Source organism: Gorilla gorilla, chromosome 1 (assembly GCF_029281585.2).
Source record: "Gorilla gorilla gorilla isolate KB3781 chromosome 1, NHGRI_mGorGor1-v2.1_pri, whole genome shotgun sequence".
NCBI lineage: Eukaryota > Metazoa > Chordata > Mammalia > Primates > Hominidae > Gorilla > Gorilla gorilla.
This window is the reverse complement of record NC_073224.2, coordinates 215,418,263-215,434,861: the sequence shown is the minus strand read 5'-3', so window position 1 is coordinate 215,434,861 and position 16,599 is coordinate 215,418,263. Positions and strand designations below refer to the sequence as shown.

The 16,599-nt window shown below is 43.0% G+C and overlaps 2 protein-coding genes across 11 annotated transcripts in view; one reads left to right on the top strand and one right to left on the bottom strand.

The window, feature by feature from the left end:
• The window catches only part of STPG1 (sperm tail PG-rich repeat containing 1), a 58,235-nt gene extending 47,036 nt beyond the window's left edge, over positions 1 to 11,199 (bottom strand). The window contains exons 1-3 of one of the 9 annotated variants that reach the window (XM_063701700.1): positions 11,001 to 11,118; positions 9,761 to 9,890; positions 6,796 to 6,910 (exon numbers count right to left, since the gene is read on the bottom strand). Coding sequence is in view for 2 of the 9 variants with exons in the window: in XM_019012851.3 (XP_018868396.2) it covers positions 11,001 to 11,147 (147 nt within the window). In the remaining 7 variants the exon portion in view is untranslated. Of the gene's footprint in view, positions 1 to 6,795; positions 6,911 to 9,760; positions 9,981 to 11,000 lie in introns of those variants that run through there. The other 8 variants (XM_019012812.3, XM_019012833.3, XM_063701721.1 and 5 more) reach the window with 8 other exon arrangements.
• Positions 11,200 to 15,370: 4,171 nt separating this feature from the next.
• The window catches only part of NIPAL3 (NIPA like domain containing 3), a 54,846-nt gene continuing 53,617 nt past the window's right edge, over positions 15,371 to 16,599 (top strand). For both annotated transcript variants that reach the window (XM_031010236.3, XM_055387897.2), the window contains exon 1: positions 15,371 to 15,720. In XM_031010236.3, coding sequence (XP_030866096.1) covers positions 15,628 to 15,720 — 93 coding nt within the window. In that variant the 5' untranslated portion in view covers positions 15,371 to 15,627. The remainder of the gene's footprint in view (positions 15,721 to 16,599) is intronic.

Below are 16,599 nucleotides of genomic sequence, written 5' to 3'. Positions count from 1 at the left end.
TTATTTCTTCTTTTCCAATTTGTATGCCTGTTATTTCTTTTTATTGTAATACTGCAATGACTAGGGCATCCAGTACAATACTGAACAGAAGTGACAATAATGGACATCTTTGTCTTGTTACTGGCTCGAGTGGGAAAGTATTCAGTCTTTTGGCATTAAGTACAATGTTAGTTGTAGGTTTTTTTAAAATAAAAGCTCGTTATCACTTCTAATCTGTTTCCTAAGAGTTTTTAACAGGAATAGGTGATCAATTTTATCAAATACTTTTTCCGCATCTATGGAGATGATCATACAATTGTTCTTTGTGAATATATTAATTGAATTACATTGATTGATTTTCAAATGTTAAAACAACCTAGTGTTCCTGGAATAAATGCTACCTGGTCATAAGATATTATCACTTTTATATATTGAAGGATTCAGTTTGCTAAAATTCTGTTAAGGATTTTTGCATCTGTGTTTATGAGGGCTATTAATCTGTAGCTTTCCTTTTCATTTTAAAAATGTCTTTGATTTGGGCATCAGGGTAATGCTTGCTTCATCACATGAGTTGGAAGGTGTTTTTTTCTCTTAATTTCTGGCACAGTTTGTGTAAAATTGGTATTAGTTCTTCCTTAAATTTACAAGTTAAGCTGTCTGGGACTGGAGTTTTCTTTGCGGGAAGATTTTTAATGACAAAGTCCATTAACTTAATAGATACAGGGCTCTTCAGATTATCTATTTCTTCTTAACCGAGCTTTGGTAATTTGTGTATTTCAAGAAATTTTTTTCATTTCATCTATCACGAAACTTACTGGCATAAAGTCATTTATCATCCTTTCAATATCTGCAGGTTCTGTAGTAATGTCCCTACTTCATTCCTGATATTGGTAATTTGTGTTTTACATATTTTTGTTAAGTCTCGCTAGAGGTTTACCAATGTATTGATTTTTTCAGAAGAAAACAGCATGTGGTTTTATTGATATTTCTCTACTGCTTTCCTAAATTTTCTATTTCATTGACTTCTACGATTATTTTTTCTTTCTTCCTGCTTACTTTGGGTTTCATTTGTTCTTCTCTTTCTAGCTTTTTAGGTGGAAGCTTCAATAATTGAATTTAGACCCTGGAGTGCAGTGGCACAATATCAGCTCACTGCAACCTCCAACTCCCAGGTTCAAGTGATTCTCCTGCCTCAGCCTCCCCAGTAGCTGGGATTACAGGCACTCCCACCACATCTGGCTAATTTTTTGTATTTTTAGTAGAGACAGGGTTTCACCATGTTGGTCAGGCTGGTCTCGAACTCCTGACCTCAAGTAATGTGCCCACCTTGGCCTCCCAAATTGCTGGGATTACAGGAGTGAGCCACCGCACCCAGCGCCTTCTTCTTTCTTAATACATGTATTTAATATCTTAAATGTTCCTGTAAGCACCATTTTAGTGGCATCTCATATATTTTAACATGTTGTGTTTTCATTTTTCTTTCAGTTTAGAATACCTTTTATTTTTCATTGTAATTTTTTTACACATGGCTTATTTAGAAGTCTGATGTTTAATTTCCAAGTAGTCAGGGGGATTCTCTAGTTATCTTTTTGTTGTTGATTTGAATTTTCCTTTTGTTGTTGAATGGGGTTTTTTATAAATGTCAATTAGGTAGCATTGGTTGATAGTTTGTTCAAGTCTTTTACATCCTTACTGATTTGCCATGTATTCATTCTATCAATACTAAGAAGTGTTGAAATTCCCATATTATTGTGAATTTGTTTATTTCTCTTTTAAGCTTTGTCAATTGTTGTTGTGTATTTTGAAGCACTATTACCAGGTGCATGAACATTTATAATTTTTATGTCTTTTTGGTGAATTGACCCCTTTATCATTATGAAATACCCTGCTTTAGCCCTGGTAATATTCCTTGTTCTGAAGTCTATTATTTTTTCTGATATTAACATGGCCATTTTGGCTTTCTTTTGATTACTATTAGCACACTATATTTTTTCTATCCTTTTACTTTTAACCTGATTGTGTCTTTATATTTAATTATTGAGTTTTCTTCACACTTCTGCTCGCAGGAATGTGTCTTTATATTTAAAGATGGTTTTTTAAAGACAACATATATTAGGTCCTGGTTTTTAATCTAATCAAACTCTGCCTTTTGATTGGAGTGTTTAGAACTTTTACATTTAATGTAGCACTTGATATGGCTGGGCTTAAACCTATCAATTTCCTACTTGTTATATTGGCCCTTGTCTCTTTTTTCTTGGATCTTTTGAGAGTAAGTGCATATTACTTATGGTCTCATTTTATCTTCATTTCTGACATATTAGCTATACTTATATATAGTGATTAAGGTTTACAGTATACATCTTTAATTTATCACAATCAAACAATGGTATGTTACTTCACATATAATGTAAGAATTTTGCAACAATACACTTCCATTTCCTACCTTCCATCCTTTTTGTTACTTTTGTATACATTTTACTTCTACATATATTATTAATCTCATATTTTTTAAACACTCAATTATCTTTTAAAGAAATTAAAAGAAGAAAAAAGTATTTTATCATTTTCAGTGCTTTTCAATTCTTTGTGTAAATTCAAGATTCTTTCTAGTGTCATAGTCCTTCTATCTACAGAAATTCTTTTAACTTTTCATGCAGTGCAGGTCTTCTGATAATGCATTCTCTAGGTTTTTGCCTGTCTGAAATGGTCTTTATTTTTCTTTTATTTTTGAAAATTATTTTCACTGAGTATAGAATTATGGGTTCATAGGATTTTTTCTCTTCCTACCTCTCCCAAGAACTTTTATATTATTCCTTTGTCTTCTGACATGCATAGTTTCTGATGAGAAGTCCACTGTAATTCTTATTTTGATTCCTCTGTCAGTAATAATTCTTTTTTTATCCATCAACTTTTAAGCTTTTCTGTGTATCACTTTCATTCAGCAATTTGATTTTTCCTAATTTTTTATTATGGTAAAATACACATAACATAAAAATTTGCCATCTCAACCATTTCTAAGTGTACAGCTGAGTGGAATTCAAATTCATAATGTTGTGCAGCCATCACCACTATCCGTCTCTGTAAATCTTTTCATTTTGAAAAACTGAAATGCTATACCCATTAACCAATATGGTACTTCCCCAGTATTTCCTACAATATGGTGTTTCCTCAGTATTTCCCCATTCCTTTTTCCCTGCAATACCTGGCAACCACCATTGTACTTTCTATTTCTATTACTTTGACTATTCTATGTGCCTCTCAGCAATTTTATTTTCATGGTACCTTGGCATAATTTTCTTTATGTCTTTAATGTTTGGGTTTTAATGAACTTCTTTAATTTGTAGGCTACCAGTTTTCACCAAATTTGGAAAATATTCAGCCATTATTTTTTCAAATAGTTTTTCTGCCTCTGCCCCCTTCTTTCCTGGGGCTACAGTTATATTAGATCATTTCATATTTTCCCAAAGGTTATTGATAGTCTGTTCATTATTTTTAAGTCTCTTTTCTCTCTGTCCTTCATTTGGGTAGTCTATATTGTCATGTCTTCAAGTTCACTGATTTTTTTTTTTTTTTTTTGACAGAGTCTCGCTCTGTCACCCAGGCTGGATTGCAGTGGCGCAATCTCGGCTCACTGCAACCTCTGCCCCCAGCTTCAAGCAATTCTCTGTGTCAGCCTCCCGAGTAGCTGGGTACAGGTGCCGGCCACCATGCCTGGCTAATTTTTGTATTTTTAGTAGAGACGGGGTTTCACCATCTTGGCCAGGCTGGTCTTGAACTCTTGACCTTGTGATCTACCTGCCTTGGCCTCCCAAAGTGCTGGGATTACAGGCATGAGCCACCATGCCCGGCCAAGTTCACTGATCTTCTGAAGTCTCTCATCAGCTGCAAATCCCATCCATTGCATTCTTATTTCAAATATTGTATTTTTTCTTTCTAGAGGTTACATTTGGGCTCTTTTTCTATGTCTTCTATTTCTAGCCTCATCATGTTCAGTTTCCTTTACATCCTTAGGAATATTTGTAAGATTCATAGTAGCTGCTTTAAGGTTTCTTTGTACTAATTCTATAATCTGTCATTTTTAAGTCTGTTCCTATTGGTTGATTTTCCTCTCAGATATGGGTCATAGTTTCCTGTATCTTTTCATGTCTGGTAATTTTGTATTAGATATTGGACATTTTGAATTTTACATTGCTGGGTGCTGGGTTTTGATATACTCCTGTAAAGGATGTGGCACACTTTTCAGTAACTTGTAGATCGATCTGACCCTTTCAAGCTTTTAAACTTTGTTATGGCAAGTCCAGAGCAGCTTTTATTCTGGGAATAATTTATCCCCACTACTAAGGCATGACATTTCTGTGAACTCTACCCAATTCCTATCTAATACCATGTCTCTGCATTCTGGTTTATGGTAACATGCAACATTCCCAGTTCTGTTTAAGCCCCAGAAATCGTTCAGCCTATGGCCTTTTGATGGGTATTTCCCCAGTCTTAGTTTCTTCTCATGCATGTGCAGATTACTGCTCAGCCAAAAACTTAAGGAGACCTCTCTTCAGGTTTCTGAACATTTTTGGTGCAGCTCCTTCCTTTAGGGTTCTCCCTATAAATTCTAGCCTCTTTGGCCTCTCTGAATTCTTATCTTCTCAACTCAGAAATCTAGAATTCATTTGGATTTCCTACAATATGGCCTAAAAACTGACCCCAGTACTAAATGGGGGCAATTGTAGGACTCACCGTGTTTTTCTTCCTTCAGGGATTATTGTACTGTGCCTATTGTCCAATGTGAGTTGTTTAACACATTTAATTACTTTTTAGTTGTTAATAGCAAGGGCACAATTTAATTTCCATAGCAATTATTTTTCATTAGCAGACTTGGGTTTCATTTTGCCCATTTTTTCCCTAAGGAACTTATACCATTTATATATACTAATGAGTAAAGGATTGAATAAATGATTTTACACTCTACTGGTCCTTTTCCCTGCAGTATTTTTCCTTACTTTATTCTGTAATCCTCACAGCAGCAATTTTCAACTTTTTTTTGGTGGACAATCTATACTAAAAATTTGATATTTAATAGAATTATTGACAACATTCTTCAAGAAATTAAGAGATTCAAAATAACAGAAACAAATCAATAATGATCAAAGCACAATCACCAATCCAGCTTAACAAGGTCTTTTAGTCTATAAAAGCAGCCCCTAGGGCTGGGTGCGGTGGGTCACTCCTGTAATCCCAGCACTTTGGGAGGCCGAGGTTAGGGGATAGCTTGAGCTCATGACCAGCCTGGGAAACATGGTGAAAGTCCGTCTCTACAAAAAATATAAAAATTAACCAGGCATGGTGGCATGTGCCTGTAGTCCCAGCTACCTTAGGGGCTGGGGCAGGAGGATCACTTGAGCCCAAGAGGTCAAGGCTGCAGTAAGCTATGTTCGTGCCACTGTTCTTCAGCCTGGGTGACAAAGTGAGACCCTGTCTCAAAAAATAACCAAAGCAGCCACTATTCATTTACCACCCCTCAATGTTATACCATTTTAGTAAGAACCATCTACTACCCTAGCTTTAATAAAGCTGTTATTAAAAAATGCATTAGTGTTCTGGAATTATGAGTGATTAGAAAAATATTAAGCTTCCTGTTATACAGTAGTCCACCCTTGTCTGTAGCTTTATTTTCCAGTTTCAGTTACCCATGGTCAATTGTGGTTTGAAAATATTAAATGGAAAATTCCAGAAATAAATAATTCATCAGCTTTAAATTATGCACCATTCTGAGGCATGTGATGAAATCTCCTATCGTCTGACTCCACCCTACCTGGGATGTGAATCATCCTTGTCCAGCACATTCAAGCTGTATTTGCTACGCCACCATTAGTCACTTAGTAGCCATCTCGATTGTCAGATCCACCGTCACATTGTCTCAGTGCTTGTGTTCAAGCAACTCTTACTTTACTTAATAATGGCCCCAAAGCACAAGAGTAGTGATGCCAGCACTTTGGACATGCCAAAGACAAGCTGTAAAGTGCCTCCTTTAAGTGAAAAGGTGAAAGTTCTTGACTTAATAAGGCAAGAAAAAAACTGTATTCTGAGGTTGCTAAGATCTACAGTAAGAATAAAACTTCTATCCATCAAATTTCAAAGGGGAAAAAAATTGGTGCTGGTTTTGGTGCTTCACCTCAAACTATAAAAAGCTGTTGCCACAGAGCATGATAAGTGCTTAGTTAAGATGGAAAAAGCATTAAATTTGTGAGAGGAAGATATGAACAGAAACAGTCTAATTGACAGTAATCAGTTTGGGTATTATCCACTGTTTCACTGGCATCTACTGGTGGTCTTGGAACATATCCCCCTTGAATAAGGGAGGACTACTATAATAATAATGTATGTACACTGTCAACATTTAAGAAAATATGATAAATTACAAAAAAATCTTAAACAATCTGCAATCCATGGCTGGGCACTGTGGCTCACACCTGTAATCCCAGCACTTCGCGAGGCTGAGGTGGGCGGATCATGAGGTCAGGAGATCCAGACCACCCAGGCTAACACAGTGAAACCCCATGTCTACTAAAAATACAAAAATTAGCTGGACATGGTGGCGTGCACCTGTAGTTCCAGCTACTCAGGAGACTGAGGCAGGAGAATCGCTTGAACCCAGGAGGTGAAGGTTGCAGTGAGCCAAGATCGCGCCACTGCACTCCAGCCTGGGCGACAGAGCGAGACTCCGTCTCAAAACAAACAAACAAACAAATAAAAAACAATCCCCAATCCTACCACCAAAAGACCACACTGTTAATAATGCTTTCCAGTCTTCTCACTGCATACCTGTGAAGGCAGGATGAGAACAGGTGCAGGCCAGATGTGAACAGAGCACTGCCCAGGTGTGCCTCACTGGTCCACCTGTATAACTGTTCATGACAGGATGGCATGGACCTAGAATCTAAGAAAGAGCAGTGAAGATATACCACCTTCCGAATCAACAACATATGTTTAAGCAATTCCTACGTGGAGGCCAGTGCAGCAGTCCAGAGTATCCAGTCCTGGGTTCAAGGTTATGGTCTGCCACTTAATAGCTCTGATTCTCGATGAGTCACTTAAACTTCTGAGCCTATTTCCTCCTCCATAAACTGGGAGTGATAACAGTACCTTCCTCTTAGGCTGATCCGTGTGAAGTGGTTAACACTGCCTATCCTGCAGTAGGCTTGTATTAATGTAGGGTTTTAATATACGCACGGGGATACCGTATTAACAACTTAAAATAATAGCTATCATTTATTGAGCCTGCACAGTCCTAAATGCCTTCTATGGAATACCTTATGCAATTTTTACAATAATCCAGTGAGGTATAATCCCCACTTTTTACAGATGAGAAAACTGAAGTTTGGTGGGGGGTTAAGTGACTTGCCCAAAGTCACATTAGAAGAAAAGTGGAATCAGGCTTTGAACTCAGGAAGTCTGACTTCTACTCACTCCTTAACCTCTATAGTAACCTCTCAGGCAGCACACACTAAATATTAAGTTGCTAAATTTTGACATTTAGCACCCGAGTGGGTATGATTGGTTTCTTATTATTACTTTTAGAAATAGGATCTTGCTGTGTCATCCACTTGCTAGAGTGCAGTGGTGCAATCATAGCTTACTGCAACCTCAAACTCCTAGGCTCAAGTGATCCTCCCACCTCAGCCTCCAGAGTAGCTAGGACTACAGACACCTGCCACCACACCTGGCTAGTTTTAAAATTTTTCGTAAAGACAATGTCTCACTATGCTGCCCAGGATGGTCTCGAAATCCTAGCCTCAAGCGATCTTCTCACCTCAGCTTCCCAAAGCACTGGGATTACAGTGAGCCACCGTGCCTTACCTGGTTGGGTTTCTGAAGTTAGAATATTGCACAGTTTTCAAAATATAAAGCAAATAAGGGATGGCTGGGTGGGGGCAAATATTTGACCCTCTTGAATATTCACAGAATGCTAGGTTTCATCAGAACACAGTTTAAAAACTCCTGGGGGAAGTTCACTGTTGGGCAGTTCTAATTGCTAGAAAGTTCCTTCCTGTATCAAAGCTGATTCTCTCTTTTTTTCTTTTTCTATCCGTCCTAATTCCCATCCTTGGAACCAACTCAAAGTAAGTCTCATTTCTCTTCCACATTGGTGATTTTCAAAATGCAAGTCATAGTCTGTAGTCTTTTGTGAAGTTTTAGTTTGTCATATGCGTGTGTGCATGCTGGGTCACAATATAAAATGCATTTACCATGAGTCACAGTCAAAATGTTTGAAAGCCACTGTTCTATATGACTATTCTGCAAGAATTTGAAGGCAGTTGTCATGCCCCACCACCTAAAGACTAATCTTCTTCTCCACATGGGACCTCCTTGGCTTTTGCCACATATCTCCTTGCTGCATGGGGAGCTCCTTTCCTCACCGGACCCGGGCATCGTCCTGCAGTCCTGTCACCAAATTCACGAGACTCTCTGCTCAAACCTTCTTAGGGATGACTTCCCTGACCACCCTCTCTTAAGAAGCACCAACCCATCTCTCTCTAGCCCCTTACTCTGCTTTATCTTTTTCAAAGCACTTTTCACTACCCAACGTTATATTGTATGTTTATTACTTTATTTGTTTATGATATTCCCCAATAGAAAGTTCAACTCTGAATCTTCAGTCTATTTCCTCACATATAGTATTTGCTCAATTGGCCAGGCATGGTGGCTCACACCCGTAATCCCAGCACTTTGAGAGGCTGAGGGGGAAGGATGGCTTGAGACAGAAGTTCATGACTACCCTGGGCAACATAGCGAGGCCCTGTCTCTACAAAAATAATAATAATAGTAATGAGAATTTTTAAAAATAGTATTTTCTTCATAAATATTGGTGGAATGAATGAATGAATGAATACTAGAGGTAGACACCTTTTAGCAATTGTGTGTACAGCTGTGCTCAGAATATATTTCCAGCGGGAGTTAGATTCTACAAGGACAGCTCACATGATCACAACTATAGGCACAGTTTCATTTTATCATCTCTTGTGTTTTTAAAAAACGTTATATATACTAAGTATTATAGTTTACATTATACATGTTACTGTACAGGGTATATAAACATGTACTAAACTATGTATACTGTTACTTTAGATAGAATTTTTTTGTATGTCCTGAGTAGTTTCGTCTGTAGGCGATTTTTATCTACTCAGTTATAAGCATCTTGGAAGCAGCTTACATTTTTTCAAAGCACTCTCAGGTAAATAACCCATTCGATAGTCTTCATAGGCTGAGAAAGTGTATCAGGGAGCTGGAAGGAAATTTAGCGGCGGGCTAGTGACCACCAGGTTCCAATCTCACCCTTTTATTTTACAGATGGGTAAATCGAGGCCCAGAGCAGGGAAGTCGTTTGCTGGGGGACACCCCCTCAGCTGGGGTGGACCTATGAGTAGAGATCAGGTCTTTGGCGTCCACCCACTGCCAGGCACTGAAGCCTCCCAACTTTTGCGCACTCGCGGAGGCTGAGCCAGAAGGGTCGGACGCCCACGCCCCTGGCAGGAGCTCGGTGGAGCAGGCAAGCCCCAGTTGTCACCACTTTTCGGGTGGAAACACCGAGGACACGCCCCGACGCAGGGGCAACTCCCATGGTGGCTTCTTCCCGCCCTCGGGGCTCCACCTAGCTCAGCCCTGGAATTCCGCAAGCACCCGGAGGCCGGGGGGGTCTCCGCGGGCGTCCCATGCGGAGGACATGGTGTGCCGTGTCCTCTTCCCCACGACCTCAGGGACCGGTCCCCCCGCCGGAACTGCCTCCTACCTGGTCCGGTCCCGGCAGCTGAATCTGGCCAGGCCAACCTCCCGGTCGCTATGGCAACCACAGGCCTAACATTCGCGAGTCCACCTTCCGCCGTCCGCGAGGTAACTCCAGCCAATGGCATCCTCTGTTTCTTTAACGTGAAAAGTTGTTGACCAATCATTAGAGGCGTTTCAAAGTCCGCAGAGAAGCCGGACGAATTTTAGGGCTTAGGTTAATTACATCAGGGCCTGTAGCGGGGTGGGGAACTAATAAGAGGTTTATCTAGGCCATGCTTCAAAAATCTTGTGATAACCCAAAAGCCTCAGAATTTTGCTCACTCAAAAATCCTGCTTCAAGGAATATACCTAAGAGAATTAACATTCATCCAAGCCCTGTTTCCTTCTTTTTTTTTGAGACAGAGTCTCGCTTTGTCGACCAGGCTGTAGTGCAGTGGCGCAATCTTGGCACACTGCAACCTCAGCCCTCCAGGTTCAAGCGATGCTCCTGCCTCAGCCTCCTGAGTAGCTGGGATTACCGGCGCTCGCCACCACGCCAGGCTATTCTTTTTGTATTTTTAGTAGAGACAGGGTTTCACCACGTTGGCCAGGCTGGTCTTGAACTCCTGACCTCAGGTGATCCACCCGCCTCGGCCTCCCAAAGTGTTGGGATTACAGGCGTGAGCCACCACGCCCGGCCCCAAGCACTGTTTCTAACAGAAGAAAAAAAAAAAAAAAAGATTGACATGGGCGACTATACAAGGGCAGCCACTTAGTATTCCAGGAGCCCCTCTTCACACGCTTCAGGGCAGGGCAGTCTCAGCGACTTTGTCACTCCCCTGCTTAAAGTCCTCCAATGGCTCGCCTTTAAATTTAGGGTGAAATCCAAGCTTTTTTTTTTTTTTTTTTTTACAGGGTCTTGCTCTGTCGCCCAGCTGGAGTGCAGTGGCGCGATCTCGACTCGCTGCAACCTCCGCCTCCCGGGTTCAAGCGATCCTCCCGCCTCAGCCTCCTGAGTAGCTGGGACCACAGGCGCTAGCCACCACGCCCGGCTAATTTTTAAATTTTTTTGTAGAGATGGGGTCCCACTATATTGTCCAGGCTGGTCTCAAACTCCTGGGCTTAAGTGATCCTCCTGGCCTCCCAAAGTCCTGAGATTACAGGTGTGAGCCACCGCGCCGGCCCCCAAATATGTTATTTATAAACTGTCCTTGGCCCGTCCCTCAGATCGCAGGCCCAACCACGCCCCCGGAAAAATCTCTCACCAGCCCTGCTGGCCTTCGGGCAGTTTCTACAATGCACCAACTCGTTCCTCTCTCATGTTCCCAAGGAGCTTTCTCTGCCCCACGATCTGAGACTAGAACTGCCTCTTTCTCATTGTTGATGTCTAGGCCCAAATGACATTTCTTCATACGTAAAACGGGCTTCAAGTCTCACTCATGGCTGTGACGATCTGAAAGCAAATGCGTGTATATGACAACGTGTGAGCGATGAGAAGCTTGTCATCTGTAAAACTCCATGCGCATGTTAATTATCATAGCCGTGATAATTATGTACATTATAGAAACATTAACCAAGCGCTAGGCTCGTTTCAGGACCTTCAGTATTGCTGGGAGGCTTGGTATCCGACAGGTGTTCCAGGAGGGCAGGAAAGGAGAGATATGTTTGGCCCCAAGTCTCGCGAGGGCTCTGGGGAGCGCTGGGTCTTCAAGGACGTTTTGAATTTGAATACTTGGTGAGAGCGTCGGGTAGGGGAACAGCAGGAGCAAAGCCCGGAAGGTGGCTATGAGGATAAGAAGGGAGGACACCTGGCAGGCTGCTAAAACCAGGCCCACCTGCCGGGCAGGTGGAGGCGAGCAACCACCTAAGCTCTCTGGGACAGCGGGAGAGGGGGCAGGGGAGTCGCCGCACCATTCTTCCTGTGGCCGCTAGGGGGTCCTCGCTCCAGGTGAGCGCCAAGCTCTAGCCCCAGGTCGCTCCCCTATCCTTCAAGCAAGCTTTGCAGCGCAGCCAATTGCCAGGGGCTGTCCCGCCCACTCCCCGTACTCGCAGCCACTTGCCTGCGCGAAATGCCTGCCAACTTCTGACTGGCAGGCAGTCTGGCAAATCAAATCGCGACCTTTGAAAGCAAAACACTGCAGCATCTTGGCAGCTCTGAATTGGGAAGGGATGAAGGAGGCTGTGCCTCCGGGTTGCACGAAGAGTCCGAGTCATTTCTCAGAAGGTTTTGATAGGTGGCCTTAGAGGAGACGCCGCCGGTGAGTAGTGATTTACACCGGGAGGAAGGGGAATTGAATTTAACCTTCATTTTTTCCTGGAAAAAGCGAAGTCACCTAACGTCCCCTAGTGTACATACCCTTCCTTCTTACTGTCACCAGCCTCGCCAACCTGGGTCCTGTTGCCTCAGAATGTTCTTTCCAGTTTTGCATCGAGGCCAAGAGGAGCGGGGGCATGGGCTACCTTACTAAAGGTGATGCCAGGCTCTACCAAACCAGGAAGTGACATGGAGTAACTTTGCCAGAATTTCTCCTCTTCGTGCCGAGCGGCTCGGGCTTCCTGGCGGCAGCAGATGGTGGAGTTAGCAGGTGGGATGAGGGGAGGCGTTCTTGGTCTAAGCCCGCTTCTGGAACAGAGGTGCTGTCTCCTCGAGTTGTAAGTTTCCAGCTCAGTGGGACGGGACGGAAGAATGTAACCTTCTCGTGAGCCAAAGCCCAGGAACGGGAAGCTTGGCAGGGAACTGGCGCTCACCTCCAGAAGCCAGATCATCAGGTGGTGGGAAAGAGCGTGTTTTATTGATTTGTTCAGAAAGAGGCAAATTCGAACACAGACGCTATGAGCCACGGCTCTCTCATTTGTAAAACGTGCTCTGTGGGATTGGTGAAATCCGTCATCGAGATAAACGGGGTGGGAATGGAAGCAGAGCACCTAGTGAATTCTCATTCCTTTCTTGGGTCAGTGACCACGTGCTCTAATTGTGGGGTGGCTGACAACGCAGAGGTGACTGCTTGCCTCTTGGGCATATGTAGGTCCTGAAGAAATGCTTCGAAATCAGGAAAAGAGAGTCACCAGGTGAAAAGTATATGTCTTATAAGGGAGTACAGCTTGTAAAGGGTTCCTCCAGGCTTTCAGTCCGGACTCCCACCCAGCTGAGGGAGAGCCTTCAATCTTTGCAGGCGATGCCTCAGAGGCCTGCGAGTTCCTGAGGCAGAGAGGGAAGCTGCTTTTTAAAAGAAAAATTAAACCACAGCAATGCCAACCACGACAAACAAAAGCAAAACCAGAAAAGCACTTGGGCAAACTACTCTAAAGGATGTTAGGAGGCCTGGGTTCCCACCACTCCCTTGATTGACATGTCGCTAAGGTCTGTTGGCTTTCTCTGACCTCCTGTGGGTGGGGCTGAGTATATCTGCTTGTTGAAGTTCTGGAGTTGTGGTTGATTAGGCCTTAGAAAGGCATTCTTGACTGCGAAGGGGCCACAGTGCACCCAGTGCTTAACCAGCCTGCATTTAGTCAGTCGGTTGGTATGTCAGGCTCTGGGCTAGATCTCATTTAGTCAGTCGGTTGGTATGTATAGAAGTCACTGTCAGGCTCTGGGCTAGATCTCAGCTGGGAGCAACTGAACAGGGTATTCCGCAAACACCTCACTGTAGTTTGCGCTCCTCAACTCCATGACTGCTTCATGGTTGAATGCTTCCCGGGGCCTCTCAGAGGTAGAAAGAACCCTGAGCCACTCTTAAGGCTCTTATGATTATTACAAATGCTAAAACATTTTTACAGAAATGTAACACAATAATGCTTTTCACATGTACGTGAAAGTATAGTGAACAATTATGCTTTCCACAAGATTGCAAACACATATTCATAGGGTTTTACAGGCAGGGAAGTCTAGCTATGGGATGCGAATTACCTGATAAAGTTACCCGGTGAATGCTTACATCTCCTGTCTGTATATTGGATATATAACCTCATCTGCAGGTAGTAGCAATAATTTCATCCTGAGGCCCTCTGACAAAGTGAAACCAAGCCAAATGGTTTCTGTAGCTGTCCCTATGCTAACCCTGCATTTGTTGTATCCCAGGACTGGACATGGTCTTCGCCTTATCACATATGTATGTGCTGTCCACACCATGAACCAGAATTCCTGGGCCTAGGGCTGGATAGCAGAAGGAACTGGAAGCTACAGGATACACAGGAGGCAGCTCTCTGAAGCGTCAGGGAGTGGCAGAAATTGTTTAGCTCACAGTGAGCCCTCAGTAAATATTTGTTGGATGAATGCATGAGAGAGAAAGGAATGGACAAAATAAATAATTAAACAGGAGAGAATAAAATTAATCTTAACAGCAGCTCACATTCATGGACAATTTGCTATGCCTGCATTTTACATGTATGATTTCATCAAATTCTCATGACTGCCATGTGGAGTGGGAACATTATTATCTATATTTCACAGCTGGAGAAACTGGCTGAAAAGTTAAATGACCTGGCAAAGGTAAAACAGGTAGCACATGGCACATCAAAAGCAATTTAAAACATTTTTCTATTAAAATAAACATAGACTATGCAGTAGAATACATTTCTAAAAAATGTATAAAAAGTCCTCAAAGAAAACCCTAACACTTTTAAGCAGGGTTTTGGCCATGCCTCCTAGGACACTAGAAGTATACTTTCTCTTCTCTGTTTGGTAGAAAATTTTGAGAAGTGGCACACACCTGTCATCCTAGCACTTTGGGAGGCTGAGGCAAGTGGACTGCTTGAGCCCAAGAGTTCAAGACCAGCCTGATAACATGGCGAAACCCTGTCTCTACAAAAAAATTAGCCAGGCCTTGTGGCACGTGTCTGAGGTCCCAGCTACTTGGGAGGCTGAGGGAGGATTGCTTGAGCCCAGCTTGAGGCCATGTTTGTGCTACTGCACTCCAGCCTGGATGACAGAGTGAGATTCTGTCTCCAAAAAAAGGAAAAGTTTGGGAAGCACTGAAAATATAAGTCCGATGAAATTAGTAGGGATTCTCATCATTGTTGGGTTTATTTGAGGCCACATTATTACCCCCACTTTACAGAGGAGGCAACTGAATCTCTGAGAGGCAGAGTTATCTGGTCACACAGGTTTTCCACCTCCGAGACGAGTGTCACCTCACCTGTGTCAGGCCAACCCTCGGTAGCAGGCCAGTTCTTCTGTTTTCCATGGATGTAGCTTTTCTTCTGATTCTTTTCTTCCTAAGCTGAAACTTAAATGGTTCCCTTTTCGTGGTAGTGGAATTTTTTTTTTTTTTTTTTTTTTTTTGAGACCTGGAGAAGTTAGTATTCTACTTCTTGTGCTCAAGAGCTATGGAAAAAGGGAGGATTTAAGTTAGGGTGCGATGGGAGGAAGGAAGCAGAGTGGAGGAGGAAAAGGAACATTAAGGGCCAGGGAGAAAGCTTTTGAGATAGATGAGTCAGGTTTGTATTAAGGGGAGGACAAAGGCATGATAGAACTTGTTTTTCACTGCTAGAATTGAATTTTGAAGAATTTTTTTAATGGACTCACTTGTCATGGCTGGTTACGTTTTATCTGAATGGTATTCTCTTCTCAGATAACAAAGCTGGGCTCAGTGTTTCCTTGTCCATGCATTTTTAATGTTCCTCTCCACCACCCTAGAGCACCGCAAGAACTGGAAAACACACCCCTCTCTGTCTGCCTGGGAGAGCCACGGAAATTGGCACTTCTCTGAGCGAAGCTGAGGAGAAGGCTGTAAATCTGCCAAAACAGCCTTGAAGTATTCTTTTGTCATGAGGAAGTGACGGCTGCTGGAGGGAGGTGAACACCACGAGGAGAGATGGCATCTGGCCTGGGCCCCGCCTAGCAGCAGCTCCACCTCCTAGGCCAGGCCCTGCGGGATGCGTCACTAGACCACCATGGATGGATCCCACAGTGCAGCCCTGCAGCTGCAGCAGCTGCCTCCCACAAGTAGCTCCAGTGCCGTAAGCGAGGCCTCCTTCTCCTACAAGGCAAGGGCTTTTTTGGGGTTTGGGAATTTGTATTTTCCTAGCAAGGAAGTTACACAGTGCTCTGCATTGGCTAACAGATATGTATGGGGTCTGCATGCCTGTCGCTGGCAGAAACAGGCAGGCTCTTCACACAGACAAGGGAATGTGTAAGCAAAAGACAAGAGATGGGCCGGGAGCGGTGGCTCACGCCCGTAATCCCAGCACTTTGGGAGGTGGGCGGGTCACGAGGTCAAGAGATTGAGACCATTCTGGCCCACATGGTGAAACCCCGTCTCTACTAAAAACACAAAGATTGGCCGGGCGTGGTGGTGCCCGCCTGTAGTCCCAGCTACTCGGGAAGCTGAGGCAGGAGAATCACTTGAACCCAGGAGGTGGAGGATGCAGTGAGCTGAGATGGTGCCGCTGTTATCCAGCCTGGTGACAGAGTGAGACTCTGTCTCAAAAGGAAAAAAAAAAAAAAAAAGAGATGCTCATTAAAATACATAAAAATAGGGAGGCAGAGAAACACCATAAAAGGTATAGAATAAAAGGAATGCATTCCCACTTAGAAGATTTGATTTTTAAAAAATCACCTACTCTGGGCCAGTTGTGGTGGCTCATGGCTGTAATTCCAGCACGTTGGGAGGCCAAGGAGGGAGGATCTCTTGAGGCCAGAAGTTTGAAACCAGCCTGGGCAACATAGTGATACCCCGCCTGTACAAAACAATTGAAAATTAGCCAGGTGTGGTGGCATGTGCCTGTAGTCCTAACTACTCAGGAGGCTGAGACGGGAGGATTGCTTGAGCCTAAGAGTAGTTTGAGGGTGCTGTGAGCTATGATTGCACCACTGCACTCTAGCCTGGGTGATAGAGCAAGACCCTGATGCCAAAAAAAAATTAT